Here is a 15,116-nt window from a genome sequence, read left to right as displayed (position 1 = left end):
TGTTGTTGTTGTTGTTGTTGTTGTTGTTATTATTATTATTATCATTATTATTATTAATCTGATTAGAATTATTTTCATTTACTCCCAGACAACACGCACAACAACACACCTTCACTTTCAGGCCATAAACTGCACAGAACCTACTGACTCAACAACCCGTTTATTTATCTATGTGTGTTCTCTTTTGTTTCCTCTAATACTTCTTTATTTATTTATTCATTTATTTTTAATTTACTTATTTTATCTGACTGGTTTGCGTTATTCATTTTCTAAAACCAAAAGATAGCTCTGCATGATGGGACCGTCTCACACCACACCCAGGGTGCTTGGGGAGGGAGGGGCTTAGAGGGCCTGACTGGTTTGGCACAACTTGTTTAAGCCCCACTCAAATAGAAAGTTGCTCCTCAGAGCAAAATGAACAGACCCCTCCCATAGTATTTTAAGCCAAAATTTTATTTTTTTATTTTTTATTATTCTGTTCATGCTGTTGTTTTGTTTCAGTTATTGTATGGTTCTGTTGCTACTCCCATTTGTACTGTCTCATGTCATATGTGTAAGGTTGTTTTTTTTTGTTAATCACTCATCCTGCACACAAAAAAAGATTATTACATTTGTTTTGGTGCTACAAAGAAGTGTGAGTGTACATTTTCAAGAGAACTTATTAATCTTGCTCCCAATTCATCTTAATTATAAGATGAATTGGGAGCAGTAGAGAAAAGAACAAAAAATATCCAAAATATGTAAATACATATTTAAAAAACCCTTTTCTGACCTTTGAGCCAGCTGACTTCTGGTTTGGGCGATCCTGTGACCTTGCAGCTCAGTTTGATTGTCTGTCCTATCTTTGTTGTGCAGTCAGACAGCTGTGATTCAAACACTGGCGGGCCTGTTAATCATCACAAAAACAAATACAGAAATCACACACCAAACACTTGGTGAAAATGTTTGACATATCACAACTTTAAAAGATATTTCACCCCTCAACAATCGTGAAAATACAGGACAAGACCAGTGGGTTCAAAATGTCAGAAGTCAAGGTAATCCTCTATCAGCTATTGTAATTTGAACAATACTGACTGGAAATAGGAAGGGAAAGATTTAATAATCTTATAATAATTGTCAAACTGGACCTGGTGTTGACTTCCCTTCACACTTACTGTTAGTAGGCAGGCTAGAACGTTGCTGTAGCTCCTTCAGATCTTTGAGCCAGGAGAGTTTAACCAGTGTGGAGCGGCCCTGCAGTGTATACCTCCGCATTGAGCCCCTGTGCTCATGCCACAACCCCCAAGACTTTTCATCTCCACCCAAACTCTCCTTTATTTCCACATCATTCAGCTGGGTAGATTGCAAAAGAAAGAATGAGAAAGACGGGAGAGTGGGAATGTGAGGTCAAAAGGTGGAAAAAGCTGTGAGAGTACACAGATGTACAGTAATTGTCATCATGTGTGTCTTTTTAGTATTGGTTCACACTGGAAAGTAGAACAAGTCAGAAAAGTTAGATGTTACCTTCATTTTATTCTTGAAGGTGTAGGTATCACAGTTCATGCCGGTGTCTTTTTTCAGCTTACAAAGTACAATACATTCCTTGAAGAGAAAGACTTGTCTCTGATGCCCTCTAGAGGTTGTTTTCATTTCAGGAGATTCTTCCCACACTGTGAAGACTCCCTGGAGGGAAAACAGCAAGCAAGAACCATATTTTTATCATGTCAGGTGTCATGACTTGAGGCTGATAATTCTTGAAGTAATTTTTGTATTTTTAGATATATAAGTGTTAGGTAATATTGTGGAGCAAAGTTATGAACTTGGTAATAGAAAAGAGGGCCTTATATGATATGAAAACATCTGTACTGACCTGTCGCACAGGCTCGCCCAGGGCAATGAGAGGTGCTGGGTAGTTCTCAATGAGGGAGACCTGGTGCAGGTTGTCAGACCTCCAGGGTAGACAGGACACCAGAGAGAAGGCATCCTCCAACAGACAACAGCTCTGGCCACTCTTTGCTTTGTTCTTGATGAACTCCTGCCAATAAAATTTCCATTTACAGTCCAGGCATTCAGCTGACACTCTCTCAAGAAAGAACTTCAATGTGTGCAACAACAAAATAAGTGTAAATGCTTAGAGTTAAGTTGAGACAAATATCTGATATGCAAATATTGAGAGGGTTGCAAAGAAATACTTCTTAATGTATGAATAATACATCTTTAGGCAATACTAATATCATGCTGACGTTAAAGAGGTTTCACACACATATTTGTACTGACTTTCAGTAAGGCCTGGTAGGTCTGAATCCTCTCTACTGGTCTCTGAAGGAAGGTAATGACGTCCATGACAGGAGCCTCAGGCTTATCAGATTCTGTTAACTCCTGAAATGTAATGAGCAACATATTAAAGAAATTACATTAGATCAGTGTCATAATGTTGCTATTCAGCACCTTAGTTTCCACAATCTGAGTGTTAATATTTATTTTAAATCCTAGTGGGACATACTTTGAAATACTGTTGGATAGCCTTGTCAGAGATGCAGGCCTCTGCTTGTGCTTGTCCCACCATGTAGTGAAGATACTTTTCAAAGTCTTCAGCGCGCTTGATGAGATGCATAGCAATATCATCATCTGTGGCACAATCTTTCAGTTTGGGAAGAATGGACCTGAGACAGCATAAAATAATACTAAGTTCAAAAGAAGATTAGACAGACAGCTACTGTACATTCATTGTTGTTCTTCTTAAAATCATATTAAAGAGGAAAGAAAGGTGAATACACTGTAGGAAAAAAACACACTACAAACCTCTATGGATTGAGTATAAACATACAATTAATTTCTGACTGAATGATGATTTTTTGGTAACAGAGTTTGATAATACAACATGCAAATAAATAATACATAATTAACATATTCAAAAGAGCATATATTAATTATGAACAATACAGTACAAGTACAATACACGTGAAGGTGTGTATTACCCCTCATGTAGAGACACAATGTCCTTGATATTCCTGAAGATGATCTCTTTCTGGTTGAGGATGTTAATGGGGACATGGCGACTAGAGTCCAAATAATTTAGCTGGTGAGAGGTGAACACCTTCATCTCCTTCACAAACTCCTCCTCTCCATCAATCAGGCCTTGGATCAGTTGGCTAAAGAAAGCATTATTTGTTTTATTGTGAGATTTGTCAAATAAATGTATCTATTCACAAGAATGTTAATCCAATTGTGTCTGACAGCAAACCCAAGTAACCCAGTGCTCTGCTCTTTCCAGTTTATTTAACTTCAGTATATATATCAGTATATAATGGTAGAATGACTGACCTCAGCGTTCTCCTGTACTCTTCTCCGGTGGATCCAATTCCATCAAGATCCTCTTGAGGTGCTCTCAATTGTGGGAAGGTCTCCTGTTTAAAACAGCAATTATTACTAAAAGATTATTTTTCATTACCTGGTCAATCTTTGAGTTGAATTTGATGTTTCTATTGACAGTATTACACCGCAAATTAACATGATTATTGTTTCAGAATATGGCATATTTGCTCAATACTGGAATTGACATCTGAATTTTCAAATTGTACCTTTCTCTTCTTCTCCAGGTAGGCTGGACACACCCACCCCTGTCGTGCAGGGTTGGTTTTGGTGGGTTTGGTCCTCACCAGCCATCTGTCAGGATGAACAGAGTCCAGGACCTCTACATACTGGCCCTCCTTCAGAATAAAACTATCCTTATTTCCACTGATAGGACTGCAGTCAGCTCGAGCCACATACATTTCAAATGTCTAAAGGAATTAAAAAGCAAAAACATTACATCATTTAGGGCTCATACAATCAAATGTGCAATGTTAATTCACATTTATTACAATAATGATTATAGAGCACACAGATTAGGTCCATAAATACAGTACTGTACATCCTGTACATCCAAGAAAAAATACCTCTAGTCTATCCTCTTCCCCTTCAGACTCTGATCCAGAAACAGTACTAACTAAGGGGGTGTGGGCACGATGGTGCTTAGGAGATGGTGTCCTCATTTTGCCCTCTTGGGCTCCTATAAAGTACAAAGATCGTTTTAGTATACCTGATAGGAACCTGGGAAGAAGTAGTGGAAAGGTGATAAATAGTTAAAAACAATAACGAAAGAAATCAACATTGCTGACCTTTGACCTTCAATAGGCTCTTAGGAGGTTGTGGAGCAGCTATCTGCTCTTTATTGTCTTTTGGAGGCACTTGGTCTGCTGCTTTTGGTTCATCCCTGTGACAATATTTGTACATATTTTGGCCATCTTCATGAGCACAAGATTTTTTTAAAAAATTGTAATAAAATTCAGACAACAATACAAATCTTTCCCATGCTCTCTGACCTTGGTATAGTTGGACTGATTTCAACAGGTTCCATTATATCTGGAGCAGTGTCATAATCAGAAGGACTCGACACTGTTGAAAGCAGGGTTTAAAACATGAAAATCATAAGCACAAAACCATTTGTTTAATTATTACAGCTCAGGTATAAATGTGTTACTCACTGGAGCTGGCAGCAATGAGTGAGGATCCTCTCCTCTGTTGGAGGTTCATCTGAGTATCCTGCTCCATCAGATTGTAGGCCTCCCACAGAGAGACGTTCACACTTTCTACATAGTTCGCAGCATCTGTAGTTGAAGTGGGTACCTGAGTCTGTGTTGTGACCTGTGCCTCAGGCTTCAGCGGGGCAAGTTGCAGAGGTGTAATGGCTGCAAGAGGTGGGTGTACAGGCTTCTGGACAACTGTTATGTTTCCATTGTAAGAGGTCACACCAAACTTATTCATCACCTCACATGTATAGATGCCACTGTCATTGTTGGTAAGTTTAGTGATCACTAGAGTGCATACACCATTCTCTGTTGTCTCAATGCGGTATTGCTTATCGTTAGTGATTTGTTGGCCGTTTTTCAGCCAACGCACTGTGCTGGGTTTTCCTTCTACAACACACACTAGAGTGACTGTACTGTTAAGATCTGCACTCTGGTTTTTAAAGACCTCTTTAAAGGCCGGTCGCATGTCTTTGCGGGTTTTGTAGCCTTTAAAGGCAGCCTGGATCTTAACTGCAGCCTCTTGCATTTGTGGTTCATCTTCAGGGCTGATGTCAATCTCAGGGGCGGCCTCCTCAGATGGGAGGGTCCTCTGGAGTACATTAACTGGAGGAAGGGTTGACGGTTGAGTTGACCTTTCAGCAAAAGAGTCAATGGGTCGGACATCGCTGTGGATCGCTGGTATCTCAGTCAAAGCTTCTGAGAAAGTTTCATCTTCAGAAATATAAAGAAGAGGAACGTTTTCTGTCGTCTTTGTTGTTTGTCGTTCTTCCTCCCTTCTCATCGGCTCGACTGCCAGTATCATTTCCCGGTCCACTTCAGGTTCTTTTCTCATGGGTTTTACTGGTTGTTTGATCGGCTGTTTAGTGATAGCATCCTTCTCTGCAGCTTTCCCATGTTGCCTCAGTTTCTCAGGTATTTCAATGTCTGTTGTTACTGGCTGGTTTCTCTCAAAGCTCGGTTTCTCTACAACCTCTTGTTTCAAAGGCCATATTGCCTGTTTTATTGGCTCATCTTCAGTTGTTTTCACCATACTTCTTGTCAGCTGTTGTTCATCTTGATCTGTTTCGGTGTCCCTCGATGATTGTTTTTCCATTCTACCCTTTGCTTTGCTTTTTGTCCTCGCGGGTGGTTTCGGAGGGACAAATTCAGCCTCTTTATCTACAGGCTTTTCTGGGAGTTTTACTGCACATTTGTCCAGCTGATTTATAGAGGGCACTTGTTTCACTGGCATTTTCTCTCTCTCTGCCTCTGTGGACACTTGTAGTTTAATGCTGTCTCTCTGTCTAAGGTCTTCTTCAGAATCATTTACTGTAGTGTTTAATGATTGGGGAATGATCTCCTCAGTTTCCTTTTGAACATATTTAAGTGGTTCCCTTCCCCCTGATACCTTTACTTTAGATCTTACTGGTGGTTTCAAAGGCTCTTCTTCTGTCTTGTTTATTTCACATTCCTGAACTGTAGACTTCACTTCTTGTTTCTTCATTGTTTCCTCCCCAATTAGCTTTTCTAGTGGTTTCACAAGCTGTTTTTCATCCTCACTGTTCTTCCACAGGACTGTTCCTGGATGGTTCACCTTCTTCTCCACTTCCCCTTTTTTCTCTAAAGGTTTTCCTGGTTGTTTTGAGCTCTGTTCAACTTCAGGTTTCTTTTGTTCACCCACAGTGAACACCCTGTCTGACTGACTTACTTCATGGTCAAGCTTAACTAATTTCTCCAGGTTTCTTTCTGGTTGTCTCTTCTCTATGAAAACTTCACTTTCCACATCCGAAGGCCGAGCTGGCTTTTCCACTTTCCCACCATCCTTCTCAAGTAATGTCACTGGTTTGTCAGCTTTCTTGTACACATCACTGTCTTTGTCCTCATTCCTCTCCAGCTGTTTTTCATTCTGTGCAACATCAAAGTCTTTCTCCATAGACCTTGCAGGTTGGATCCCGTTTTGGTCTTGGTTACTCTCTCTCTGAATAGACTGTATAGGCTGTTTTAGGTCAAACATGGGTTCCGTATCTTTTTCTGAAATTGTGATAGATGCTTTTCGCATTGCCCTCTTCTTGGGCACTGGAGGAACGGGTTTGGCGTCTGGGAGGCCAGGCTGCTCGTTCTCTGGAGTAGGAGTTGGTTCAGAAACAGTGCCCTTTGCCTGCGGCAGTATTGTGGGAGGCTCTGCCTTTGGTGGAGCAGGTTGTAGTGCTAGGCAAGAGAATGAAAAAAATTTAGAATTGATTTATGCATGGTGGAAGTTGGAAAAAAGCAAATGAATAAACTCATCTTGCCCTGTAAAATTTCCAATCAGGTATCTAAATGCACACACCTTTTACTGACACACTTGCAGTTGTCTCTGCATTTCCTGCTTCACATGTGTATCTCCCGCTGTCCTCAGGTTTGAGATCCTTGATGTAGAGCTGGAGGAAGCAGCCGTCCTGCTTCATCTCATACTTCCTGTTTGCTCTCAGTGGCAGTCTGTTCTTCTTCCATTGAACTGACACCCCGGGTTTAGACAGCTCACAGTACAGGGAGGCTGTGCCTCCTTCCTCAGCCTCTACGCTTTGTAAGTCTTCCGTGACTAAAGGTGGGAGCTCTGCAAAATAGGTAAGGATTGGAAAAAACTGGATTATTCAGTTTTTAGTATAGTAGGAAAATGCTTGAGACCTAACCAGAAGGAGACAAAATTAAGACCTTAGAGGCAACTTACATTTGTAGACATTCAAATTGCAATTTAAGTAACAAAATACAAACCAATAACTTTAGACAAATAGGAAAGTACTTAAAATTTTGTTGTGTAGATACAAGAGAATAAAAAAAAAATTTAGAACTGATTTATGCATGGTGGAAGTTTGAAAAAAGAAAATGAATAAACCCATCTTGCCTTTTAAAATTTCCAATCAGTTATCTAAATACACACACCTTTCACTGTCACAGTCACAGTGGTCTCTGCACTTCCTGCTTGACACGTATAGCTACCACTGTCCTCAGGTTTGAGATCCTTGATGTGGAGCTGGAGGAGGCAACCATCTTCTGTCATCTCATACTTTCTGCTGGCTCTCAGTGGAAGCCTGTTCTTCTTCCATTGCACCGGCACTCCAGCTTTGGACAGTTCACAGTGCAGGGAGGCCTCACCTCCCTCCTCAGCCTCCACACTTTGTAATTTTTCCTTGAAGAATAACGGGAACTCTGGGAAAGTGGGAAAGATTGAACATAATTATACAAATTTGGTGAATTGCAAAAATGTTTGCGATCTAACCAGGAGAAAACAAAATTGTATTTTTTTAATATATACAATATCAGGACTTTTTCGCCCTCGTATAGTGTAGATGGTGGGTTTGCAATACAAGCAACACAAAAGAAAGTTTATTACTATCACTGAACTGTTCATTGCAATGCAAACTAGCAAATGGAAATACCTTTTACAGACACACTTGCAGTGGTCTCTGCATTTCCTGCTTCACATGTGTATCTCCCGCTGTCCTCAGGTTTGAGATCCTTGATGTAGAGCTGGAGGACGCAGCCATCCTGCTTCATTTCATACTTCCTGCTGGCTCTTAGTGGCAGCTTGTTCTTCTTCCATTGCACTGACAACCCAGGCTTAGATACCTCACAGTACAGGGAGGCTGTACCTCCCTCCTCAGCCTCTACGCTTTGTAAGTCTTCCGTGAATAAAGGTGGGAGCTCTGGTAAAAATGGTTAAGGATTGGAAAAATATTATTTTAAATCTTTAGCATCATGGGAAAAGAGGAAAACAACATTATTTTGATTAATGCATAGAGTACCGAGACTTTTTTTAGCCAATTCACACTGTAGATTACATTGAATTGCTCTCTGCCAAATGCACACACCTTTCACTGACACGGTAGCAGTGGTCTCTTCACTTCCTGCTTGACATGTGTAGCTGCCACTGTCCTCAGGTTTGAGATCCTTGATGTTGAACTGAATGAGGCAGCCATCTTGCTTCATCTCGTACTTTCTGCTGGCTCTCAGTGGCAGTCTGTTTTTCTTCCATTGCACCGGCACTCCAGGTTTGGACAGTTCACAGTACAGGGAGGCCTCACCTCCCTCCTCAGCCTCCACACTTTGCAAGTCTTCCTTGAAGAGTGGAGGGAGCTCTGAAAAAATAAGTGCAGAATAGGAAATCATTATACGTCTTTAATGAAACGGGAAATACTTGAGGCCCAACAAAAATTCAACAAAATTGTATGTGATAGTTGAGAAATTATCAAGACTTTTCAACCAATTTAGGATGTAAATGGTGGAATTGCAATATTGGCAACTTAGCACATACCAGAAACTTCAGAAAACATCAGGAAAATGCTTATATGCAGTGCTAACACTGAATTGCTCACTGCCAAATACACACACCTTTCACTGTCACAGTCACAGTGGTCTCTGCACTTCCTGCTTGACACGTATAGCTGCCACTGTCCTCAAGTTTGAGATCATTGATGTGGAGCTGGAGGAGGCAACCATCTTGTGTCATCTCATACTTTCTGCTGGCTCTCAGAGGCAGCCTGTTCTTCTTCCATTGCACCGGCACTCCAGCTTTAGACAGTTCACAGTGCAGGGAGGCCTCACCTCCCTCCTCAGCCTCCACACTTTGTAATTTTTCCTTGAAGAATAATGGGAACTCTGGGATAATGGGAAAGATTGAACATAATTATATAAATTTGGTGAATTGCAAAAATGTTTGCGATCTAACCAGAACAAAACAAAATTGTATTTTTTTAATATATACAATATCAGGACTTTTTAGCCATCGTATAGTGTAGATGGTGGGTTTGCAATACAAGCAACATAAAAGAAAGTTTATTGCTATCATTGAATTGTTCATTGCAATGTAAACTAGTAAATGGAAATACCTTTTACAGACACACTTGCAGTGGTCTCTGCATTTCCTGCTTCACATGTGTATCTCCCGCTGTCCTCAGGTTTGAGATCCTTGATGTAGAGCTGGAGGACGCAGCCATCCTGCTTCATTTCATACTTCCTGCTGGCTCTTAGTGGCAGCTTGTTCTTCTTCCATTGCACTGACAACCCAGGCTTAGATACCTCACAGTACAGGGAGGCTGTACCTCCCTCCTCAGCCTCTACGCTTTGTAAGTCTTCCGTGAATAAAGGTGGGAGCTCTGGTAAAAATGGTTAAGGATTGGAAAAATATTATTATACATCTTAAGTGTCATGGGAAAAGATGAAAACAATATTATTTTAATTAATGCATAGAGTACCAAGACTTTTTTAGCCAATTCACACTGTAGATTACATTGAATTGCTCTCTGCCAAATGCACACACCTTTCACTGACACGGTAGCAGTGGTCTCTTCACTTCCTGCTTGACATGTGTAGCTGCCACTGTCCTCAGGTTTGAGATCATTGATGTTGAGCTGAATGAGGCAGCCATCTTGCTTCATCTCGTACTTTCTGCTGGCTCTCAATGGCAGCCTGTTCTTCTTCCATTGCACCGGCACTCCAGGTTTGGACAGTTCACAGTACAGGGAGGCCTCACCTCCCTCCTCAGCCTCCACACTTTGCAAGTCTTCCTTGAAGAGTGGAGGGAGCTCTGAAAAAATAAGTGCAGAATAGGAAATCATTATACGTCTTTGTTGAAACGGGAAATACTTGAGGCCCAACAAAAATTCAACAAAATTGTATGTGATAGTAGAGAAATTATCAAGACTTTTCAACCAACTTAGGATGTAAATGGTGGGATTGCAATATTGGCAACTTAGCACATACCAGAAACTTCAGAAAACATCAAGAAAATGCTTGTATGCAGTACTAACACTGAATTGCTCACTGCCAAATACACACACCTTTCACTGTCACAGTCACAGTGGTCTCTGCACTTCCTGCTTGACACGTATAGCTACCACTGTCCTCAAGTTTGAGATCCTTGATGTGGAGCTGGAGGAGGCAACCATCTTCTGTCATCTCATACTTTCTGCTGGCTCTCAGTGGAAGCCTGTTCTTCTTCCATTGCACCGGCACTCCAGCTTTGGACAGTTCACAGTGCAGGGAGGCCTCACCTCCCTCCTCAGCCTCCACACTTTGTAATTTTTCCTTGAAGAATAACGGGAACTCTGGGAAAATGGAAAAGATTGAACATATTTATACAAGTTTGGTGAATTGCAAAAATGTTTGCGATCTAACAAGAACAAGACAAAATTGTAATTTTTGAATATATACAATATCAGGACTTTTTCGCCCTTGTATAGTGTAGATGGTGGGTTTGCAATACAAGCAACACAAAAAAAAAGTTTATTGCTATCACTGAACTGTTCATTGCAATGTAAACTAGTAAATGGAAATACCTTTTACAGAGACACTTGCAGTGGTCTCTGCATTTCCTGCTTCACATGTGTATCTCCCGCTGTCCTCAGGTTTGAGATCCTTGATGTAGAGCTGGAGGACGCAGCCATCCTGCTTCATTTCATACTTCCTGTTGGCTCTTAGTGGCAGCTTGTTCTTCTTCCATTGCACTGACAACCCAGGCTTAGATACCTCACAGTACAGGGAGGCTGTACCTCCTTCCTCAGCCTCTACACTTTGTAAGTCTTCCGTGAATAAAGGTGGGAGCTCTGGTAAAAATGGTTAAGGATTGGAAAAATATTATTTTACATCTTTAGCATCATGGGAAAAGAGGAAAACAACATTATTTTGATTAATGCATAGAGTACCGAGACTTTTTTAGCCAATTCACACTGTAGATTACATTGAATTGCTCTCTGCCAAATGCACACACCTTTCACTGACACGGTAGCAGTGGTCTCTTCACTTCCTGCTTGACATGTGTAGCTGCCACTGTCCTCAGGTTTGAGATCCTTGATGTTGAGCTGAATGAGGCAGCCATCTTGCTTCATCTCATACTTTCTGCTGGCTCTCAATGGCAGCCTGTTCTTCTTCCATTGCACCGGCACTCCAGGTTTGGACAGTTCACAGTACAGGGAGGCCTCACCTCCCTCCTCAGCCTCCACACTTTGCAAGTCTTCCTTGAAGAGTGGAGGGAGCTCTGAAAAAATAAGTGCAGAATAGGAAATCATTATACGTCTTTAATGAAACAGGAAATACTTGAGGCCCAACAAAAATTTAACAAAATTGTATGTGATAGTTGAGAAATTATCAAGGCTTCTCAACCAACTTAGGATGTAGATGGTGGGATTGCAATATTGGCAACTTAGCACATACCAGAAACTTCAGAAAACATCAGGAAAATGCTTATATGCAGTACTAACACTGAATTGCTCACTGCCAAATACACACACCTTTCACTGTCACAGTCACAGTGGTCTCTGCACTTCCTGCTTGACATGTATAGCTACCACTGTCCTCAAGTTTGAGATCCTTGATGTGGAGCTGGAGGAGGCAACCATCTTGTGTCATCTCATACTTTCTGCTGGCTCTCAGAGGAAGCCTGTTCTTCTTCCATTGCACCGGCACTCCAGGTTTGGACAGTTCACAGTGCAGGGAGGCCTCACCTCCCTCCTCAGCCTCCACACTCTGTAAGTCTTTCTTGAAGAATGGAGGGAGCTCTGTAAAAAAAGATCATTTTAACAAACTTTTACAAATTTTACACATATAATGTAATGGGACTGCTTAACAAATACTCACCAGACATGTATTTGTAAAGATTTTCTAAGTTTGTTCAGACAATCTACTATATATTCTACATTAAGTAGGGCTCACAAAATTAGTGTTGGATTACACAAAGACTACAAACAAACTACACACATCTGTAAATGCACACACCTTTTACTGACACAGTTGAGGTGGTCTCTGCACTTCCTGCTTGACATATGTAGCTCCCACTGTCCTCAGGTTTGAGATCCTTGATGTGTAGCTGGAGGACGCAGCCATCCTGCTTCATCTCATACTTTCTACTAGGTCTCAGTGGCAGCTGGTTCTTCTTCCATTGTACTGCTACCTCTGGCTTAGATACTTCACAGCACAGGAAGGCTGTACCTCCTTCCTCAACCTTCATGTTCTGCAATTCTTCTTTGAAAAATGGTGGAAGCTCTGGGAAAGATAAGAAACAGAAATTATGTTTAATAATGTTAAAGATATTACAAAGTAATTAAAATATATAGAAATTGAGATATAAGTTGTAGAAAGATGTCAAATAATATAATTATGTTAATGTTGTATCTCTCGTATGTAATTGGTGAGTGCTTGCTCCATTAGGAAATACAGACTTTCAAGAAGTTTAGATGATCACAAGCAATTATTTGAAAATCACTTAGGTACAGTTGTCTATGTTTTAGAGCTTGTTGACACAAATTTCTAAGTGCCCACACCTTTCACTTTCACAGTTGCAGTTGTCTCTGCACTTCCTGCTTGACATGAGTAGCTGCCACTGTCTTCAGGTTTGAGATCCTTGATGTGGAGCTGGAGGAGGCAGCCATCCTGCTTTATCTCGTACTTCCTGATGGCTCTCAGTGGCAGCCTGTTCTTCTTCCACTGTACCGACACTCCGGGTTTAGACAGCTCACAGTACAGGGAGACTGTACTTTCCTCCTCAGCCTCCACACTTCGCAATTCTTTCTTGAAGAATGGAGGGAGCTCTGGGGGAAAGGGTTTGGAAAGAAAAAAATGTAAAACTTTTGTAGAAGAGAAACGATATGTGGAGATGTCACCACAGAAGACAAGACGGTAATCTAGTTTAGCATAAAACTAAATGCAGTATTGGTGGTGTTGTGATATAGGACAACACAATAAGTAGCAGACACTCAGACAATGTATGTGTGCTTGACTGCATTCAGTATTGACATTTAAATGTGATGATAAAGTTACATTTGTCATACACATAATAAAACTCCACACACCTTTCACTAACACAGCTGCAGTGGTCTCTGCACTTCCTGCTTGACATGAGTAGCTGCCACTGTCCTCAAGTTTGAGATCCTTGATGTGGAGCTGGAGGAAGCAGCCATCTTGTTTCATCTCATGCTTCCTACTAGCTCTTAGTGGAAGCCCGTTCTTCTTCCATTGTATCGGCACTCCAAGTTTAGACAGCTCGCAGTACAGAGAGGCTGAATCTCCCTCCTCAGCCTCTACACTCTGCAATTCCTCCTGGAAGAATGGAGGGAGCTCTGGGAAAAAATGTGAGGGAAAAGACAAGATTGGAGACATTCAAGTCGATTCATAGTAACATTTTTTAAAATTGACCTTCTTTTCAAAGAAAGCAGGTCTTCCAACACCCTGTTCATTAGAATGTGTATCATCAATTGACCTTCTTCAAGCAGCATTACTTCATTTTTTACCTGTTACAGTAAGCTTGGCACTGCTCTGCACGTCTCCAGTATCGCAGGAGTATATTCCAGTATCCAGCGGCTCCACATCATGGATCAGCAGTAGGTTGACTTTTCCTTCCTTACGTATCTCGTATTTATCACCATTTTGGAGGGGGATATGGTTTCGTCTCCAGGTTACAGGGGTGGTGAAGTCAGACGTTGTGCAAGACAAAGTAGCTATCTCCCCTTCCATGATCACAGTATCTTCAGGCTTCTCCTCAAATAAAACTAGAATCACATGCCACTTTAGAATGTCAAAGGATAATACAGTGACATAAAATAAAGTAAAGGACTGTACTTCATAAATATTAGGTATGTTGTTCAGTGGGAGCAGTGGAAGGTGATCAAAAGTTATTTAAAAAAAGACATTGCCACCCTGTATCACTCATGTTTCTACTCACCTTTGGCCTTAGGAACAACTAGCAAACTTGCAGAGGTCCTCTCCTCCCCAACCACAAATGCTACGGTGCCCGTCTCCTCAGGCGTTGTCATGGTGAGGACCAGTCGGTGTTGGCGACCCTGGCGCGTCATCTGGTTCATCTCGTTCTTCTGCAATGGACTGGAACCAAGCCACCACACACCCTCACTCACATCAGCGTGGCTCAGCTCACACACAAACACTGCGTCCTCTCCCGCTGTCACTGTAATGTCTTTCAGCTCTGTAACAATCCGCACACGCTCTGTGGAGGAAGAAGGAGCTAGATACAGCTGGCTTTTTAGAAATGGAATCTCATATATTTACAAAAATGTAGATGAAAACAGACTGTTGGATTTATTCATGCCGCCGTTCTTGTAAAGTAAAGGAGTTAGTCAAATATATCAGTAAATAAGGGATGGGTTTCTTCTGTAGTATCCACCTACCCCTCACAATCAGCTTGGCAGTGGTCTTCTTGCCCCTGGTGATACAGCAGTATTCACCAGCATCATCCAGATGCAATTTCTTGATCTCCAGGGTGTGCGTAGAGCCCTTCTTCTTTAAAATGTATTTTCCTCCTTCTTCCACCACAGTGTTGTCCTTCTTCCAAGTGACGGGGACATTAGGACTGGAAATTTCACAAGACATCAGCACAGATTTCCCCTCCATCACTGCTTGGTTCTCCAGCTCTTTCTCAAAGAACACTGATGCTGCCGCTGGTATGAGGAAAAGGGGACAATATGTTACTAAAGTTGGATTTCCACCTAAAATAATGAATACTGACTACTGAGTGAGGGAACACGTGTAGAACAGGTTTGTTACTATGTAAAAACAGGGTTTATATTTAGTGTGGAATTGAGATCACTTCCTTCAAGT

The 15,116-nt window shown here is 41.3% G+C and overlaps 1 protein-coding gene across 1 annotated transcript in view; it reads right to left on the bottom strand.

Annotated features, from left to right (window-relative positions):
- Window positions 1-15,116, bottom strand: part of obscna (obscurin, cytoskeletal calmodulin and titin-interacting RhoGEF a) — a 45,563-nt gene that overhangs the window by 14,323 nt on the left and 16,124 nt on the right. Inside the window, exons 29-58 of the mRNA XM_044361776.1 lie at window positions 14,687-14,956; window positions 14,227-14,523; window positions 13,796-14,053; window positions 13,358-13,624; window positions 12,830-13,096; window positions 12,285-12,551; window positions 11,801-12,067; window positions 11,281-11,547; window positions 10,850-11,116; window positions 10,352-10,618; window positions 9,832-10,098; window positions 9,401-9,667; window positions 8,904-9,170; window positions 8,384-8,650; window positions 7,952-8,218; window positions 7,455-7,721; window positions 6,862-7,128; window positions 4,509-6,740; window positions 4,347-4,419; window positions 4,143-4,237; window positions 3,921-4,033; window positions 3,564-3,764; window positions 3,307-3,389; window positions 2,961-3,134; window positions 2,486-2,645; window positions 2,260-2,361; window positions 1,853-2,017; window positions 1,507-1,665; window positions 1,158-1,335; window positions 773-886 (exon numbers count right to left, since the gene is read on the bottom strand). Coding sequence (XP_044217711.1) covers window positions 773-886; window positions 1,158-1,335; window positions 1,507-1,665; window positions 1,853-2,017; window positions 2,260-2,361; window positions 2,486-2,645; window positions 2,961-3,134; window positions 3,307-3,389; window positions 3,564-3,764; window positions 3,921-4,033; window positions 4,143-4,237; window positions 4,347-4,419; window positions 4,509-6,740; window positions 6,862-7,128; window positions 7,455-7,721; window positions 7,952-8,218; window positions 8,384-8,650; window positions 8,904-9,170; window positions 9,401-9,667; window positions 9,832-10,098; window positions 10,352-10,618; window positions 10,850-11,116; window positions 11,281-11,547; window positions 11,801-12,067; window positions 12,285-12,551; window positions 12,830-13,096; window positions 13,358-13,624; window positions 13,796-14,053; window positions 14,227-14,523; window positions 14,687-14,956 — 8,412 coding nt within the window. The remainder of the gene's footprint in view (window positions 1-772; window positions 887-1,157; window positions 1,336-1,506; window positions 1,666-1,852; window positions 2,018-2,259; window positions 2,362-2,485; window positions 2,646-2,960; window positions 3,135-3,306; window positions 3,390-3,563; window positions 3,765-3,920; window positions 4,034-4,142; window positions 4,238-4,346; window positions 4,420-4,508; window positions 6,741-6,861; window positions 7,129-7,454; window positions 7,722-7,951; window positions 8,219-8,383; window positions 8,651-8,903; window positions 9,171-9,400; window positions 9,668-9,831; window positions 10,099-10,351; window positions 10,619-10,849; window positions 11,117-11,280; window positions 11,548-11,800; window positions 12,068-12,284; window positions 12,552-12,829; window positions 13,097-13,357; window positions 13,625-13,795; window positions 14,054-14,226; window positions 14,524-14,686; window positions 14,957-15,116) is intronic.

Source organism: Thunnus albacares, chromosome 9, assembly GCF_914725855.1.
Source record: "Thunnus albacares chromosome 9, fThuAlb1.1, whole genome shotgun sequence".
Taxonomy (NCBI): domain Eukaryota; kingdom Metazoa; phylum Chordata; class Actinopteri; order Scombriformes; family Scombridae; genus Thunnus; species Thunnus albacares.
The sequence above is the reverse complement of the archived record's forward strand: the minus strand, read 5'-3'. Positions and strand labels throughout refer to the sequence as shown.